At 47.0% G+C, this 18262-nt stretch overlaps 1 protein-coding gene across 1 annotated transcript in view; it reads left to right on the top strand.

Moving 5' to 3' along the window:
- Nucleotides 1-18262, top strand: part of Tcerg1l (transcription elongation regulator 1 like) — a 188572-nt gene that overhangs the window by 157473 nt on the left and 12837 nt on the right. The window contains exon 9 of the mRNA XM_051145520.1: nt 9491-9626. Within this exon, the coding sequence (XP_051001477.1) occupies nt 9491-9626 (136 nt within the window). The remainder of the gene's footprint in view (nt 1-9490; nt 9627-18262) is intronic.

Here is an 18262-nt window from a genome sequence, read left to right as displayed (position 1 = left end):
TTGTGTGGCAAGTGCCGTTACCCACTGACCTCCTTTCTGTTGCTGGGATGAAGTGCCCTAACCATAAGCCTCTGAGAGGAGAACAGATTTACTGTAGCTCACAATTTGAGGTATCGGTCCATAGCTATTGGGAAATCAAGAGCAGAGAAAGAAAGAATGCATATATGCCCTCTTGCTTGCTTGCTGTGCTCAGCTCTGTATCTCCATCCACTCCATCCATACAGATGCTACGCCTAGGTAATGCTGCCATTCACAGTGGGATGGGTTTTCCCATGTCAGTTCAATGAAGTAAGACCATGCCTGTAGATATGCTCACAGGCCAAATCAATGTAGAGAGCCCTTTACTGAGTCTCTCCCCAGGTGAGTTAGGTGCACCACAGGCTAAGTGCTTGATGGCGCCCTCTCAATGGCAGTTTCCAAAGAAGCTGTGTGTTCCCTGGTGCGCTCCACAGATGATCTGCTTGTTATAAACTCCTGGGTTTTAACATAGGCGATATGTTTAAAATGATGGTAAGAAATGCTCCTTAGTGATCATTGGTTAATTGTCACAGGTCTGAGGTATATACCACCAAAATATGGTGGTGTCTCTTTACTTCTGGACTCTTTCTTGCCCGTGTTTTTTGTTTTGCTCATTATTATGTTATGTATGTATGCTCTCTCTCTCTCTCTCTCTCTCTCTCTCTCTCTCTCTCTCTCTCTCCTTCACTTACTCACACACACACTGTGTGTGTGTGTGTGTGTGTGTGTGTCTGTGTCTGTGTCTGTGTGTAAGAGAAGGAGAAAGGGAGGAATGGGGAGAGGAGCAGGAGGTCAGAGGACAGCACTGTGGAAGGTTCTCTCCCTTGATCTTTGTGTGAGCCTCCGGGATTGGACTCAGGCGTGTATAACATTAGACATCTCTACCACTCATGGTTGATCTCACTGGCCCCTCAACTTCTACTTTTCTTAAGACATCATCCCCCTTGGTCATCTATATTCTGACTACTATATTTTTCCTTTCTAATATTTTCCATTTGTTTTTTAAACATTTCCTAGAGGGTTCTTAGATCCTTTAAATTTTTTTATATTCTTTTCCCAGTTGCCTCATCCCTATGCTTTCTGTTCTTTCTTGTGCTGTGTTTCAGTACCACCTGTCATATTCTTTCTAAGATTGTAGCTCATTTTCTGTCCTTATGTTCAGGCTCTCGAGTGCGCCATCCTTGCTTCATTGCTGTGGACACACTGTTTTGCCCATATTCTCGCCTGTGTCCTGCTGTGAGTGGGCTAGGCTTCGATTTGGTTGTCCATGTTGAAGCTATGTCATGGTGCAGTAGGGCTGGGGCTATGCTCCTGACCTCAGCCTGGTACCTGTCCTGAGTAAGAGGCAATGAGGTCCTGTGCTCAGGCTCTCTTCCCCAAGTCTTTCTTTGCCTAGCCTTCCCTTTGCTGTCCAAGGTGCCTCTGCCTGTCCTAATTTCTCATCAGTGGAGGTTTTACCTGGGAAAGGGGTTTTCACAGCTCTGCCATGCTAGCCTCCCCTTTATCCCATGGACTGTCCTGCACTTCAGACACTGGGAGCCCTATTGTATCTAGTACAGTATTGAAGAGCTGCTCAGGACAAGGCCAGACTATCTTTAGCCCTGGGACTTTGCTATTATGCTACCTGGATGCAATAGGCAGGGGCAGGGAAATGATGTGTTTTGCTTGTTGCATGCTCTGTACATGGTTGATCCGTCATTATCGGTAATGCTTCAAGCCCCTACTACACTCCCTTGGCCAAGACTTGATGTGATTGAGGGCTTCCTTGGAGGTGAGTACAAGCTCCCTGAGCAAGCTTGCCTGGGGATTTTGTGTTGTATGTAGGCTGCAGTAGATGTGGGCCCCCCAGACCCACCCTCATGTGCTCCCAATGAGAGGCTGCAGGGTCACAGTTCAGAAACACATATCTATTAGAGGCCAAAGACCTGTAATTGCTGGAGGAAATCATTCAGATTTAGCTAATCCAAGCTCTAGAGGAGGACAGATGGGACACAGTACCTGACAGAGCCACAGTATCAGCCAGTGCCTGCTGCCTGGTCAGCTATAAAGATGTCTTGCTTCTGGTGGTCCCAGAAGTTGGAGCTCTGGGCTCACTAGGATTCTGCCACAAGTCAGAAGAGGCCACTGCCGCCATCAATCAAATCAGTGTCATTTGCATATCAGCTATTATACCAATCAATTTGAATGCATTATATCCACTTAGAGGGCTTGATACTCAGAGAACTGTAAGCAAAATGCTTTTCAGAAGAGAATTCATAACCAAGAGACCTGTGGCCTGTGAGTGAGAAAAGCCTTTGCCCACAGGGCCATGAGCACGCTGCAGGAGCCATCATAGCTGTGTCCTGAGCTCACATTCCTGTCACTCTTCATTCTGTCCTCTGTGTGTGACTAGTGTGACTCCTGATACACAGTGGCATTCATAAAGTCAGCAGATGCAGGAAAAGATGAATAAATGTGACTACCCTGGAGGCAGACAGGACAGCTGACAAGCCGTGGGAGGCCTGCCTGGCCTGGGGCATAGTACGAAAGGGGTTCAGTGAGTGCTGGGAACCTTCCTTGTAGATTGTTGGAGGACAGAGATCATCAGAAGGGCTCAAAAGTGCATGGCAAAGGAGCATGGGGTGCGTGTCGCTGTCAGAAGTTAGTCAAACAAGACCAACAATCAGTCAAGTTAAAGCCAAAAATCAAGCACCTCAGGGCTCCAAATTATCCTGTTTCTCCAGGTGGGCCTTGAGTTCCTCTCCTCCAGGAGCGTGTATCTGTACTGCGCAGAGGAACACTTGCTCTCTGCAGTCCTTTTGTTTGTTTCCAGCTTAGAACTATGCCCAGGCCCCGCGGCTTAAATTTTGCCTGTGGCCACGAGCCACCTCAGAGTGGCATCTGTCCTGATGAGGGCATGGGCTTTCATTCCCACCTGAACAGTGCAGAGTGGGCAGAGCTGAGGCTCCCTTGCTCTGATCTTAGCACCAGAGCCCCAGATTGATGAACAGACCTGCCTTACAGCTGCCAGAAGCAGGCCCTGAGCGGCCCTGTATAGAGGCTAAATGCTTGACACAGAGATCGCTCAAAGTGTGCTACGTCTGAAGATCATTTGTTACACTGCACACGATATGATGTCTGAGGCCCCATAAGGCAAAAAGATTCACAGAAACTTTGATTCCTGCAGAATTTTATATTGTGTCTAACACCAGAGGTACAGGCTGGTGATATTTTGATGATAAATTCCCAGCCATCTCTGCTGGAAGACAGAATAGTTCTCCTCATCCATTATCAAATAAAAGGGGATATATCCCCAGATGGACAGAGACTGGAACATAGTTGGGGAAGAACTAATGCAGATGACCGGAATCTACCATAGCCAGTGGGCAGAGAATTGTGAGCAGTGCCACCGCCACAACCACCATCGTCCCATTATCACCACTCACCATCATCCCTGCCATCATCCCTGCCATTAGCATCAACACCATCATCACCATCATCAGCATCGTTGCCGTCATTATTTTCTCCAACATCCCACCATTCCTAACAGCATCACCATCATTATCATTATCACATCCATCATCACCATGTTACCAGTATCATCATCATCATCATCATCATCATCATCACCACTGTGACCAAATCCCAAATCAATACCATTTACAGGCCACCCACTGTACTAGGCCATTCAACCACATGGTATCAATGTAAAGGGAGCGCTACACAGAGCATTGTAAACAGACACCAAACATTTTACTTCATTTAATTTTTCAAAAGCTCAAATGGCACATACTATCAATAATTAAACCTTATAAATAAAAAAAAAAGGTGCAGAGAAGAAATGGGGCTCAGGGAGAGAGGTCATACCACATTTTAAGGTGAGGTCTAAGGTGTGTGAGTCTCCAGAGAGAAAGCTGTTAACTAATGCCCAATATTCTTCCACTGACCCCCAACAAGGTGAATCATATGTTCTTGCTGTTGGGAGCATAAAGACAGTGGGGATGGAGAGCTTAGCAGGCATCATGGCAGAGCTCTCTCATGGACCACAGGACATCCAACCTTACTTGAGCCCTAATGCTTGTCTCTCAGCTCCTGCCTTCTATGCAACAGTGAAAAACAGAGCTAGGGCACATTTGCAAAGATAATTTTATGTCATAAATTCCTTTGATTACTCTCCTTAGTGGCAGAGCCCCATGGCCACGCATTCAGAAGACTTACACAATGCAGCAGTAACTGCACGCTGGACAGCTTCTGCAGTCACCAGTCTACAGTGCTAACACAGAAGCTGAGATAGTGTTCAGCAGTACAGATTGGGGCTTACAGGTGCCGTAAGAAGGAAAGCTGAAGGCAGCTCAGTTTATTCTCTTTAGGAAATGGGCCTAGAGTTCTTCTGCATTCAATGCCTTTAAGGAAGTTGCAATCACAAAGTCAAATCCTACAAGAATTTACTCACTAATGTTGGTAATGAGGTATAACAGGACCTCCACTGCCCACTGCCAACCCAGGGACTACTCTGTACCTGTAGCCTGTAGATATGGGAGTGGCTTTTTAAGATAAACCAGATGTGTCATCATCTTGCACAGAGACGTCATTGGTGGGACAAGAGAGTTCAGCTATTCAAAGCAGGTCCCATGCATCATAAAGACATCCAGTGACATGCAGAAGCTGAGTTAGCCCTGGGTGGACAGAGGGCAGGATGACATCAGAGAAGAAAGAACATGTGATTAAAGATGCTCCAGGGGAGTGGGAAGACAAGGTATGGACTGCATGAAGAAGTTCTGTGAATGATGAGGACAAGAGAGGCTTGTGGCTCCTGGCTCCAGGCTGTGCCCAGAACACATTCATAAGAGTCAGAGACATGGGCCATGAGGCCTGAACTGCAGAACACACTGACCCTGCAATGATACAAGCTAGAAGACACCCAGGGAGATAGAATTACCAAAGAGCCTGCAGTTGACTAGGGACACATCAGGAGAAGCTGAGACCAGCACAGCTGGGGCTGAATGCTGTACCAAGGAGCTGTGTGTTCACTTCTGGGGGCATGGTGGGGGGGATGATGTCTAGAAATGTCTCTCCTACACACCATACCCCAAGTCACGGGAAGGTTGATTTCCAGCCCAGCTTCTCTCATGCTGACCACAGAAAGGAGCTGGGATAATCACATAAAAGTCCCAGTGTTTCACCCAATAAAGACAGGCCTTGCTATGTTGCACGGCTGTATGTAGATAGAGAAAGGGTAATGAATACGATGCTAGTGCATCCTAGGTGGCCTTTTATAGCTCAACATCTCATGGTAGGCCCTTAAATATAGACGATTAAAGCATAAACAGAGTGCAAGCACTGGCAGGAGGGCCAAGCACCCTGGGTAAATTCACATCGACTTGGTAGTAGACAGAGAAAAGTCAAGTGCTCTGGGTTTGGCTACAGCCCCAGAACCATGCCATTCACCTTGCAGGAGGGTTTCTAGTGGGATTCGTGCTTGTCTGTACCTTCTGGTCACTTAGCACATCTTTATTTTTATGGATCCATCAATATCATACCCTTCTCACTCGCGATGGTGGATGGTTTTTAAATATCCGTCAAAGAAAGACTCATTCAGGAATCATTTCATATCTAGGAACGTATGTTGAAATTTGTTTTAAGAGACATGGGTGGGTCTCACTTCTGCAAAATCTGGACGGTAAGTAGGTATGTGGCCCAGGGCAGATCAGTTAAGGCTTCCAGAAATACTACTGAAGCCTTTCTCCAGACTCCACACCTCAAGGCTAGCCTAGCCAGGCAAAGAAGGGGGTCAGAGCTGGGGAAGCTGGCAACACCAGCACATTCTTCTGGTTGACTAAGGAGACTGTAGGGACCTGATCCCTGTTGACCTCTAGCCTTGCCTCCTTATGGGCCTCCCACCCAGGTACCTCCTTGTACTCCTTGGAAGATTCTTTTGGGTCTGCAATGTTCTTGCAGGTACCCACAGGGCTCCTTCGCCTCTTTGCAGCATTTGTTCCAGGAGCAGCCCCAGACCCTTCCCTTCCCACTCTAGGTTTCTTTCTCTAACGTGTAATGTCTCTGAATACACCGGTTTCTCCTCAGTAGCTTATTCTTCTGTGTCTTCTTCATGGAAAAAGAGCCTGAGTCAGGAGGAGATAAGCTTGCTGCTGGAAGCAGTATTCAATGTAGACAGTGGTCCATGGGCCTCTGGATGTGGCCTTGCAGTAGTAATCCTGGTTCAGTCTCATGATGTCGGTGTGGAGTCAGTTCACTTTGTGGTGTCTAGATCTTGCCATCTACCACCTGAGCTGGAGAGGCCATGGCCTGCTATGTAGAACAGGGGTCACTGGACCTAATTATCATCACACTTTTCTGACCCCAACTGGATGTTCTACACATCTGCCTAATATCCATACCAACTTTCACAAGACAGCTCAGCCCCCAGGTCAAGGACTCTGTCCCGGCATGGTGGCTCCCACTGCAGACACCAATTATAAGTGGCCCCAGATATCTTTATCCACATCTGTTGTCACAGGTCACCACAAGGGGACACAGAGTACACTTTCTACCTCAGGAACCAGCATTATGAAGCCACTCATACCAATTACCCTGACCTTTCTAACCCTAACCACCCACTGAAGGGCCTACCTGTCCCATTGCTTGTTTACATCCCCATAGCAGTGTGATGAGTCTGTCTGTCCAAGTATCTGCCCATATATCCACATATGGCCACACATGTGGCATCTCAGGACTCACCAAAAGCAACACACTTGTACACAGCCATTGAGGAGACAGAGCTGAAGTACCAGCATTACGGGATGTAGTGATGTGTTCTTGGGGTGGACCTCTGGCTGACCTTCCCAACACCATGTCGTTCCAACAGGTTTTCAGGAATATGAGGCCTTTGGCTTGGCCGTTGTCCAGAGTGGGACATGAGAGGAAAGAACCTGCTCTAGTCTCAGGCTATTGCAGCCAAGAGTTTGTATACAAGACCTTGTATAGAGAGAAGCTGCTATTAAGCATGACGATGCTGTCAAGACAGTGGCAGCCCTGAGGCTTGCTGCTTCAGCAGGGCAACGTGTACAGGACCCTATCACATCACAGAATTGTTCTGTAGGCATGTCAGATCATCTTGTCAGAATTTCACATCTTACTAAAAATAAGATGCAGGGATTTCTGCAGCTTGGCTATGGGCTATACACAAGGCAGCTTCCCTGTGAGATGCAGAGCACATTGAACATATGACGTGTTCACGTTGGTGCTCACCCCCTTGAGCCCAGAACACCTATGCAACTCTCCACTACAGCTAGCATCTCCCCAGACAGCAGCTCTCTCTACACAACGTGGTGACCTCATGGTTACAGTGGTCCAAGGTAGCCATCTTGTTTCCCTCATTCAATCCAAAGGCTTTCTATTCTTACAAAGCTGCTGGTATGATAGGATAGTGGGGACGTCATCTGGAGGCCCAGCCCAAAATACCTATGCTAGGTTCTATTATGCTGAGATTTCAGCTCTGACTCCCACTGTGGCGTATGTGTATACATCACAGTTCAGTCCAGGCCCATCACACTACATAGCTGGAAGGGTGATGTATCTGGCTTGCCCCAAACTCTCTGTGTCTGATATGATGTGGGTCATATCGTGAATTCACAGATGTGAATTCTTTCTACCTCAGGGTTAGATAGCTCTGAGGGAATGACTTTTACCCTCCAATAGCTCATGAGATGGAAAGTATCTTCTGTGGGTGAGAGGTTGAACAAAACTAATCCCTCCAAACTCCACAGTTTGAGACAAGTGGAGTTAGGACATTTTTCAAAGCAAGATGTAGGGCAAGTGAGGTTTCTGCCTGGCCATTTACCCAATACCAGAGCAACAAGTCATGCTGAATACCAAGCTGAGTGCTCAGATGACTTTCTTTCTGGGCAAAACCCAGAATATGCAAGCCTTATCATCTACGGTAAGCATTCAGTAAAGAGACACAGCCTATTCCAAAATCAGAATCCAAACACACCTCAGACTTTTGCCTTTGTCTATGACCAATCCAGGCAAGCCAAGAGCCCCACACTCTGGAAGGCATCCAGTGACTCTGGACAAAATATTTTGTTGGAGAAGCAATAACAGGAGATCATGATGTGTTTAAGGTACAACAATATAAGCCTTGTTTCCACACTTCTATTTTGGGCTAAGGGAAAATCACTACAAAGAAGTCCTAATTATAATCTTTGCAGTCTGGCACAATCACAGATCAACTGGTAACTTTCCTTTTTCAAAATTCCAATGCCATCATAGAGTAGCAAAGACAGCACATTTTCCAGAAACAGCTGGTCTATAAATAAAATCTCCTCATAGATTCGGCACCCCTTTGAGGTTCCTTCACATATTTCCCACCAGTTTGGAATAACATGTACTACATCTCTATGAGCTAAGACCCTTGTTAGGCAGCGAATGCTGAATTCTGTCAGCACATGCTAGATGCAACAACTGTCGTATTTCCACAAAGCTTAGCTCTGTGTGTCTCCAGACGGTCTATCTTCAGTGTTTTTTGTGTGACCTCAATTTACCATCACTGGCCAACCTGATCTGAGGAGCAGCAAAGACAATCTTGCTGCATAGGGGTGCTGGGTGCTGGGGCTGTCCCAGCAGCACCAATTCTGCCTCTCACTTTGTGAAGCTACTGCCATGGACCTGACCATAGGCAGATGTGGGACTTGGGCTGCGGAACAGACCCTATGAAGAACCAGAGTGGTAGGGTAAGGCTAAACTCAGGACTACAGGCCAGGGCGAGAAGCCAGTTGTGTCCTCAAGGACAAAGGTCACAGCAGTCAGTCTGAGAGGAGAAGCAAGCATGAGAAATAAAGGTATCAATTTTAGCCAAATATTTTCTTCCAGACACAAGCACTTAGGTGTTTGTGAAGATGTCCAGGTGCTTCTAGAGTAAGGCACAGAGATATGAAAAGACCTATCAGGCGCTCTGCTACCTTGACAAGCACACCCCAAGTAGTCCTTCAAAATGGTGGGCCCCCCTTTTCCCTCTTCCATCTTTCCATCAAGATGTGAGCATTTCATAGACATCTCTGTGATTCTGCCTAAGCTGTCACCTTCTGGGGACATGGAGCTATAGGCCAGGACTTCAATCTCTGTCTCCTCACACAACACAGCAAAGCCATCTGCCTTCCAAGCAAGAAAAGTCTCTTTTGCCAACTTAGGCCAAAGAGCTTTTCAAGACTCTGTTTCTTTCTTTTTTCTTTCTCTTTTCTAGTTTTATTTGTTTGTTAGAGACAAGGTCTTACTAACTCTACAGTCTAGGCCTCAAACCTGTGGCAATCCTACTACCCCAGAGCTGGAATTGTAGGCATGAGCCACCAGATCTGACTCAAGTCTTTGTTCCATAAAGTATTTGTGTGTGTGTGTGTATGTGTGTGTGTGTGTGTGTGTGTGTGTGTTAAGGTTTCCATGGGAACCAGTCAGATCTCCTCGGGTGTGGTTCACTCTGCATCTTGTGTCCCTGAAGGACTGAAAGCTGTGAGAGCTCCGGACTAGAAGACACACAGCAAGTGGACAAGGGACCACAGACACCACCCCCACAGATTCTCCTGCCCCTGGAGGAGCGTGTGACCCATTTCCGAGACATGCTGCTGGAGAGAGGGGTAAGAAACCAGAACAATCATGAGGGATAGTGGGGAAGAGGAGGGCTCCTGGGGACCCTCAGGAAGGACCAGTCCTCCCTGCCGCACCTGTGGTTAAGATGGCTGACCTTCAGGAGTTTGAGCATTTGAGGTCTGAGCAAACCAGGAAAAGCTGCCTCTGCTTCCTGTCTTAAAGGGGTTCCGCAAGTCGGAGAGGTACCAGCCAGTGTGGGAAAAATTCCTGCTGTTCCCAGGCTAGGCTTCAGGGCCAGAACCTCTGGGATGACCACCTATGGGCATCCTAACCCCACAGGGAATCTCACACCTCTGGAGTAATTAGGCTCTTTTAAAGTCAAGTGATTTCTGAATCTCATTTTGAGTGGGCGGGGGGGGGGGGGGACTGCATGTGTATCTCTTTCCAAGGACTTTTATTTCTTACTTTGGCTTTTGGGCACAAAATGAGCCAATACAATATTGTAGCCCAGTTGGATTTCTTCGCAGAGTGCAGCTGAACACAGAAGGCAGTAATGAAGTCTGTGTGAGGGTAATTGTAATGAATACGGTAATGGCCTTGTGAATCCAAAGCAAATTCCCAAACCCTGCAGCGGCACGCTTCTCCCTGCCAGGTTGTTTCCTAGAAACACCTTTGCCTTCTCTGCAGCAGATACAGAGAGGGCTGTAGAACAGGGCTGTGGGGAGAGGGCAAAGACTGGGTCATCACTCCCGCAGCAGACCGGGTCCAGCTGGACTCTGGGGGCTGGCCAAGGAAAGGAAGGAAGGAGGCAGGAGCGGCTCCTCATGACTCTAGCAGAAAGGCGTTCCCCCTACCTGCCTATCTGGTAGCTTTCTCTTTCTTGGCATTATGAATAGGAACACGTATACTTACTTATGTACCCACTACTCGAAACCAAACCTCACTTCTTCGTCTAGGAAATTGGGAGGGCCAAAAGTGACAGAGTACGAATCGGTTCAGGTCACTCAGTCAGGTCTAGTCTCACAGTGGAGCCCAGTGGTAACTTTATAATGCGAGACTTCAGCTGGGTTCCTTCACTTAAACGCCCTCCTCAGTCTGCCCTGGGACACGCCATGTGGGCTCCTGTCCCTGCCATGATGCAGCTGCACTTGCCATGCCAGGTCCCAGGATATCCAGGATGTACTGGACTGTTTTCCCTGGGATTTCCTGGGTGTCCTGTAGAGGCTGTTTAAGCCTCTTACTCATGCACACCTAACTGGCTCCTGCAAAAGTCAGAAGAGCCCATGGATTGTACGAAGAAAGTTTGCCCCCTGGAAGGGCTGTTGTTTGTTTTCCAGATTTTACCCTCTTGCTCCACAGAGCAGAACTAGGGTGGGTGGGGACCATTAGAAGAATGGAACCCTCCAGCCATCTCCCCCAGCGCTGAGTTCCTGGGTTTGGCTGTCTGGCCTCAGAGATTCCTTAAGATACACCCATGCTACTGGACTATCTCAGCCTCCTCCCTTACTCCTAACAGCTTTCAGCCGAGAAGGCTATGTCTGATGCTTTCTGCAGGGCCCTAGCCAGATGGTCCAGCATGGTACCATGAATTATTTTTAAATTTTACATTTATTTATTTATTTATTGTGCAAGTGTGTGCATGGGTGCATGTGGAACACACACACACACACACACACACACACACACACACATGACACATGACACATGTTGAACTTAGAGGACAGCTTGGTAATGTCCGTTCTCTCCCTTTACCTTGTGAGCCCTGAGGATTGGGCCTAAGTCTTGTGGCTCTGAAGCCAGAAGCCTTACCCACTGCGCCATCTCTCTGATCGTGAACATTTGAGAAACACAAGGGGAAATTATTTTGTCTAACTTTCAACTTTCAAATTTGAAAACCACTGCATCCAGTGTCTTAATGCCATCTCTGGCAACTTGCAGAGATAAAATGGCAAGCTGGCTTTGTCTTCCTGGGCAAGGAGTGTGTGGGGCAAGCTCACAGGACCCTAAAGGTCGCCACAGGGCTTTGCTGGAGGGATTTTTCTAATGCTATTTCAGTGCATGCTTACTCGTAGGGGTGGGTGATTCACCTCAGACTTTGATTTTGAGAAGCTTATATGAAAATCAGCAAGAACAGTAGGTGCCTGAGTAGCAAGGGCCCAGTGCCACCATGCTGACTCTAAGAAGGCCCAAGAGTTCCTTCACTTCTGGAGTACGACAGGCCAATCTAAGTTTACTGCCCTGTCATAAAGCAATGCTGCCACCTGCAATATTCAGACTTTATAAAATATGCCAGCCAATTTCATAAGTCACTTGTGCTCATGAGAATTTGACAGCAGAGCCCAGGAGACTTCTAGCTGCGTAAAGAGCGAGCCGTAGAAAGGTCACGCTTTATGGACTGAGTGATTAACAAGATTTTTATATTGCATTTGCTGAGTGCTTAGCTCAGAAACCCGTGTGCTTACAGAGTGATGAAACCAGGCATGGAGGATTTCTAATACTTTCAAAAGACAGGACTTGGGTTTTCCCAGAGGATTATGGGCTAGGGAGGGGCTCTAGTTATGCTCTTTTGTAGCCGCCAGGAGATGGCTCAATAAAGGTTTCTGTTTTATTTATTTAGTTCTTGTACAAGCACAAATCACAAGGGGACTTTTTTTAAAGCTCTTTTTAATTGAGTAACGGGTTGCTGGTTTTCCACTGCCTGTTTAGCTGAGTCCGTGGGAGAGAGGGCGGTGGGGATGTCTCCTTCTATAGTATCCTTGGCTCTCAGTGTTGCTGGAAAGGAAAGTCCCTTTCAGAGTGCTGGCCCTAAGCAATGCAGGGGCTCAGATCTGCCTGTGGGTGCTCCCAGAACCAGTCTGCCTGAAGAAGTGAACTTTAGTGACACTGGCTGGTGCCATAGCTAGCTCTAGGAGAGGCCCTGGAATTTGGGTTCACAATTATGTCAAAATACAGAAAGGATTCATTAACAGGTATACTCATCACATAGTATAGTCGTCATTGATCAGACTGAAAAGCCAAGATCTCTATGGAGTCCTTATAAAGCTGGTGTGGACATTTTGGAACAGACAGAGGCTCCGTAGTTGGTGCTCACCTTACAGGTAGAGAGCACATGTTAGGCATCCCAAGGATCTGCATATGGGCATCAGTCCACAGCCTGTTGCAGGTCTGGTTCCCATCCCTTTCCAAGACACATAAATATATGGCCTCCATCCCTCTAGAGAGCTGCCAGGCACTGGGCCAGGATGGTGCTGAAAGGAGGGGTTTATTATCATGGTCACAGAGAAGATGCTGTGTGTAGATGTTCCTTCCTGAGGGCAGTGCCTCTGCTATCTGATGGTCCTTAAATTTTAGGGGGACGCTTGTCTGCTTTATGTTCTCAGGGCAGGTCCTGAGTATCATGAGCATGGAATGTTTCATTAATAAAATGAGGTAGCATGACCCGTGCTTGTCATGGAAAATAAGAAGTGATAGACCAAATCAGTCAAATTTCAAAACCATACTAAGAAAAGAAAGTAGCACAAATCTTACCATAGGGGAATTTTTTACCAGTGGAATGTCCTTAATTTCAGACTTTTCCCCCTAGAAATAGTTTTTATAGGCTCTGTGATGGGACATGTGTGCAGTATGTGTGTGGCCCTGGGTTCTATGCCCAGCACCTCAAAAACGTAAAATAAAATTTAAATAGGCTTTTACAAATTAAGACTAAAGACTTTTATAGTATATGGATACTGAGTTACATTGGACATAATTGAACCAATTTCTTCTTCTCTGTCAATCCCATAAGATTCAATTTAATACACAAATGTATATACATACTATTTGTTCTTGTAAGTAGCTCATAGTTAAATTAGTATGCACTCTCATGAAACCTCTCTCTGTCTCTGTCTCTGTCTCTCTGTCTTTGTCTCTCTGTGTCTCTGTCTCTGTCTCTCTGTCTCTGTCTCTCTGTCTCTGTCTCTGTCTCTCTCTCTGTGTGTGTGTGTGTGTGTGTGTGTGTGTGTGTGTGTGCGCGCGCATGTGCGCTCGCACTTGTATGTAGTGTTACAGAACTTTACAAAATCCAAGCAAGCACTCTACCACTGAGCTACACACCTAAGCCCCTGTAACATGCTTTTGATGAATAATGGGATATTTAACGGAATTCCATTTGTTATCAATTCAGAATGCCATTGTGTATTTTCCAACTTTGCTGTTTAAATGATGTGCATTGACTTACACATATATAAGTGTGTGAGCACACCTGGGTATGTGCCTGTAATTTATTTCCTTCTGAATATAAACATTTGACTTCTGATGCCACACTACTTTTGAAGAGGTTGTTCTGATTCAGGATATCCTCCCACCAGCAATGTTTGAGAACTCCCAAGGGTTTGTTCTGCCAGCACACTCGACCAGCACTGAATAGCAAGAAGGTTAAATGTTTGCCAGTTACTATTTTTTAAGTCCTTTTGGTCCGTTTGTTTCCCTTGGCCTTTGTGCTCTCTGTCTTCTTCCCTGGGTTGGCTGCTCTGGGATTTGACCATGTTGTGCTTCAGGAGTGACGAGGGCCATCTCTCTAAAAGAGAATGGATCGAGCTGTTACCCTTGGGGAACTAGGACCACCTGTTTTGATTTCCAGATAGGATAACAGTCCCTAATGTGAAAATAACTCTCAGATCGAATGGAGTCAGCTGAGTATGGAATAACCATGTAAACTTTTATTTATAAGAATATAATTAGTTGCCAAAGCTATACAATATACAATGAGCACTAGAGGCAGGGCTCAGAGTGATGTGTGGCTGGTGCATCCTTGCTATGGACAGCCCTGCCCTGTGGCCCAGGCCTTACTTTCACATTTCCCTCCAGTTCATTTGGCCTTATCTGGGCTCAGAAACCATTCCTACTTCTGCTCCCTGAGGCCCACTCCCACTTCTGCTCCCACTCAAGAAGAAACACACTTCCCTAAGCATGTGAAAATCTGGGCAAGTTCTATGTGGGCCACTGTGTTTAGTAACTCACCTGTACGTTCTGCACTGACTTCTCAGATACACCATCTATGCCATGCCCTAGTGCCAGAGCTATGCTTGAGAGACTTCAAACAGTGACCATGACTTCACCTTCAGCAATGGAGAAGGTGGCCACACCAGGTCTGATTCTCTTGTCCTATCTGTACTTAACAGGAGCCTCAGAGTCATAAATAGAAGTTCTTGAAACACACTCAGGGAATCCATTAAAGAGAGCAAAATTCACGAGAAGCAAGATTCTGTCCCTACAGAGACTGCAGGAAGTGAAGGCAGCTGAGAGGCCCAAGAAAGGACACTGGGGAGACACAGAGAACACAGTCAATGCTCCCCAAAGCCAAAGCCCATCTATGTGGAATTTGAATCTTCAGGACTTATATTAATTATCTTTTTCATTGCTGTAACAAAATGCCCAAGTAAGACAACTTAAGAAAGAAAAGGGTTTATTTTGGCAAATGGTTTGAGGATAAAATCTGTCATGAAGGGGGAACACAGAGGCAGGAACTCAGGGTGCCTGATTGTAGTCAGGAAGAAAAAAGTAAACAGGAAGTGGGGGCAAGACTATATATGTCACATGCCTGCCCCTGTGACCCACTTCCTCCAGCAAAGCTCCACCTCCTAAAGGTTCTACAACCTTCCAAAACAGCACCATCAGCTGGCAACCACAAACACATGAGCCTGAGGGGGCATTTCCCCTTCAGATTCCAACAGAGCTAGTGGGAGACATGTCTGTGAGCCCTCTACAGCATGGCCAAGTTGCCAGGAGTCTCTGTGTCACTTCAGAGCCCTTGTGACCCCTGATCTCAGGGAGGAAGGACTCTGTACCCTTGCCTGAGAGCTAGGGGGGCATGGAAGGAAGGGCCTGGGAAAGGCAGGGTGTGCTCATAGGCACTGAGAAGAGATTTGGAGGGCTTGGCGACACAGCCATGATCAAGAGACTCAGAGGTCCCTCGGCAGCTATTATGACAAGGCACTCCACACACTTATCTGCTTTTCCTGTGGTTTTAAGCCAATGTAAAATAATTACCATAGCATTACATTGAATAGAAACTTTATTCATTCATTGTATTAGTCTAGGAAGGGTATAGAGCACCAATCCTCTTCCATCTTTACCCCTGCCCGTGGGCCTGGGGCTGAAGGAAGGGATGAGCTCTTTGGGAAGACAGTGACAGAGGCAGGCCTTGCCTTGGAGGTCCTTGGTGCTGTCAGGAGTTGACTTTCCTAGAGTCAAAACACTTCCATGGTGGGTACTTTGTGGCTAATGAAAGAAAAGTCATTTCTAATTGGTTAAGTAGCTGAAGTCCAGATTTAAGACAGTCATCTCAGTATCAAGGGAGGCAGTGCAGTGCTTGGTAATCAAATTTGGTGAGGAACAACAGAGTCTGAGGTAACTGGATCTGTCTCTGAGATGGACATCTACTATATTAGCAGGCCCTAGCTCCTGATGGCCAGGCCAGCTGTCAGTGATATCCAAACAGCACAGGCTTGAGTCCTGACTGTGCCAGTGGGGGCAATGTGGATACATGGATAGACATTGTAGGCCACACACCGCAGGAGTAAGTGACAGCACCTCAGTGCAGGTGTCAGTTGGGACCCAATATAACTGCTAGTATCTGGATTCTCCACCCTGCCAAGACCTTCTTAAGGGCTGGGATTTATCATATAGACACTACCTTAGTACCAGCACTTTTTTCTCCGAAGCATTTGGGATCCCTAGATTTGTTGTGGTCCAAGGATTGGAAGATACAAGGCTTTTTAGCTGTGAAAAGATGAAGGGAATATTCTGCTTGCTATGACAGGGTGGTTAATGACAGCCCTGGTCACTCCCACACGCCTGCTCAGGTCTGACCCACAATAATAACCCCAGATGGCCAGGGGCTGTCAGTGCCTGTCAGGACCTGCAGTCTTGCACTTTTGGCCATCTCTGAACATGCTTAACCACTTTGTTTAAATGAAATCCATTTGTCTCTAAGCCGAATCATCCGAGGGAGAAGTACAAAATCTAATTCCCTCCATTTCAGGAGAGGCTTGGCCAGTGCTGTGACTGAGATGGGATGGTTTACTCTAGCTGTGCTTTGTAAATGCCTCCCCTCCCCCAGATGGTAGGTCTTTTCTATCCACAAGTCCACGATCACTCCCTGGAAAGTCAGGTGAATCTCCCCCATTCATCTGCAGAATGGGGAGCTAGGCAGCCACCAGGCTTTGGCATAGTTTGAGGTGTCTTGTCCTGTACAGACTCTTTTTGCCTGGGGTAGATACTCAGGGGTACATGGGGCCCACAAAAGAAGCACATCTCAGCCAGGCTATCTAGAGGTCAGCCACATTAAAACTGAGCAGATTTGGCTCTGATCAGGAGGTAGCTGGGTGCCCAGGTGAAGTGGTCATGATTCAGGTGGAGAGTTCCTGGTGAAGGCTTGGGCTGTTGGTGGGGTACATGATGCTGGGGAAAAGGAACTACTTGGAGATGGCGTTCTTCATCCAGACACACAGGTGACCATCAGCAGATGCTGCAACCCAAGGTTGCTATCTTGTCACTCCATCAGGGTAATATTTCTGGATTTTTCTAAAAGGTTGTTTTCACACGTTGAGCAATGGAGAGCTCAACAATATGAAAATCCAAACTCCTGGAGCTGCAAACAGGCGACCTGTTTCTCCTGAGTGGGGGATTTGCTATACCCACGTCCTATGTAGCACTAACTTCTCAAGACACAGTGCCATGGAGGGTTTGCAGCCTCAGGACCCTCATACTGACCGTCCATTGCCTGGGAGATTACTCCTCAATTCAGGCTCCAACATGACGGTAGTTTTCTATCAGGGTTGCACACTCCCTCTCCAGTCATCTCAGGGGGCCTGGACTCGGAACCAACAGCTCCAGTTTCCCCCAGCGTAGAAGTGGTGAGCTAGCTGGCAACTCAGATAGCAGAGATGAGCATATTCCCAACTCCATCTCTAGGGAGAGATGCTGGAAACAGAAAAGAGGACCGCCCTCTTTAGTTCAGAGGGAGCAGTGTCTACATTCTTAGGATCCTGATGGCAGAAGATGGTCCTGAACATTGGATTTAGTAAAGGAAGAAAGGGCTAGAAGCACTAAGACTTATCCCACTGACATGGGCAGCAGCAGGTCATCTAGATAGTGGATGGACAAGTACTGGTTCGCTGAGTATCAAAAGGTGTGACAGTGATTACAGAGTGTGGCCACGGAGAGGACTGAAAACACATGTCATAGTCAGACACAGGGGAAACTCCACAGTGGGGTGGCCTAAATGTAACTTAAGAATTCAATCACTTGAGACCAAGTCAAGTAAAATGTTAGATAATGAAAGAAGCATTAGGTGACAGAAGGAGGGTAGTGACACTGTAAGGTAAGCAGAAGCAGTGGCATGGGTCTATGGACCCACATGGGGCAGCACTGGTCCTGCAGCTGAACACTCTCTCCCTTAGGTGTAGGTGGGATGTGTGCAGGGTGACCCATGCTCTCTACCCTGAGCTCTGGAGCTGAGTCCTGAGCTCAGACCCAAGTGAGATTGATGGGTAGCTATCATTTGAGCCTCCTGCGCATGGTCACAAGTTCTGAGGCAAGCGAAAACTAACCCTTGGAAAGTGTGTGTCTGGAGCCTGGCTACCAGCTTCTCTGAGCCTGTTAAGATAGCCCACCAATGATACATATTCCACTAAACAGGTTA

This window comes from Acomys russatus, chromosome 5 (assembly GCF_903995435.1).
Source record: "Acomys russatus chromosome 5, mAcoRus1.1, whole genome shotgun sequence".
Lineage (NCBI taxonomy): Eukaryota > Metazoa > Chordata > Mammalia > Rodentia > Muridae > Acomys > Acomys russatus.
This window is presented reverse-complemented; position numbering and strand designations above follow the sequence as displayed.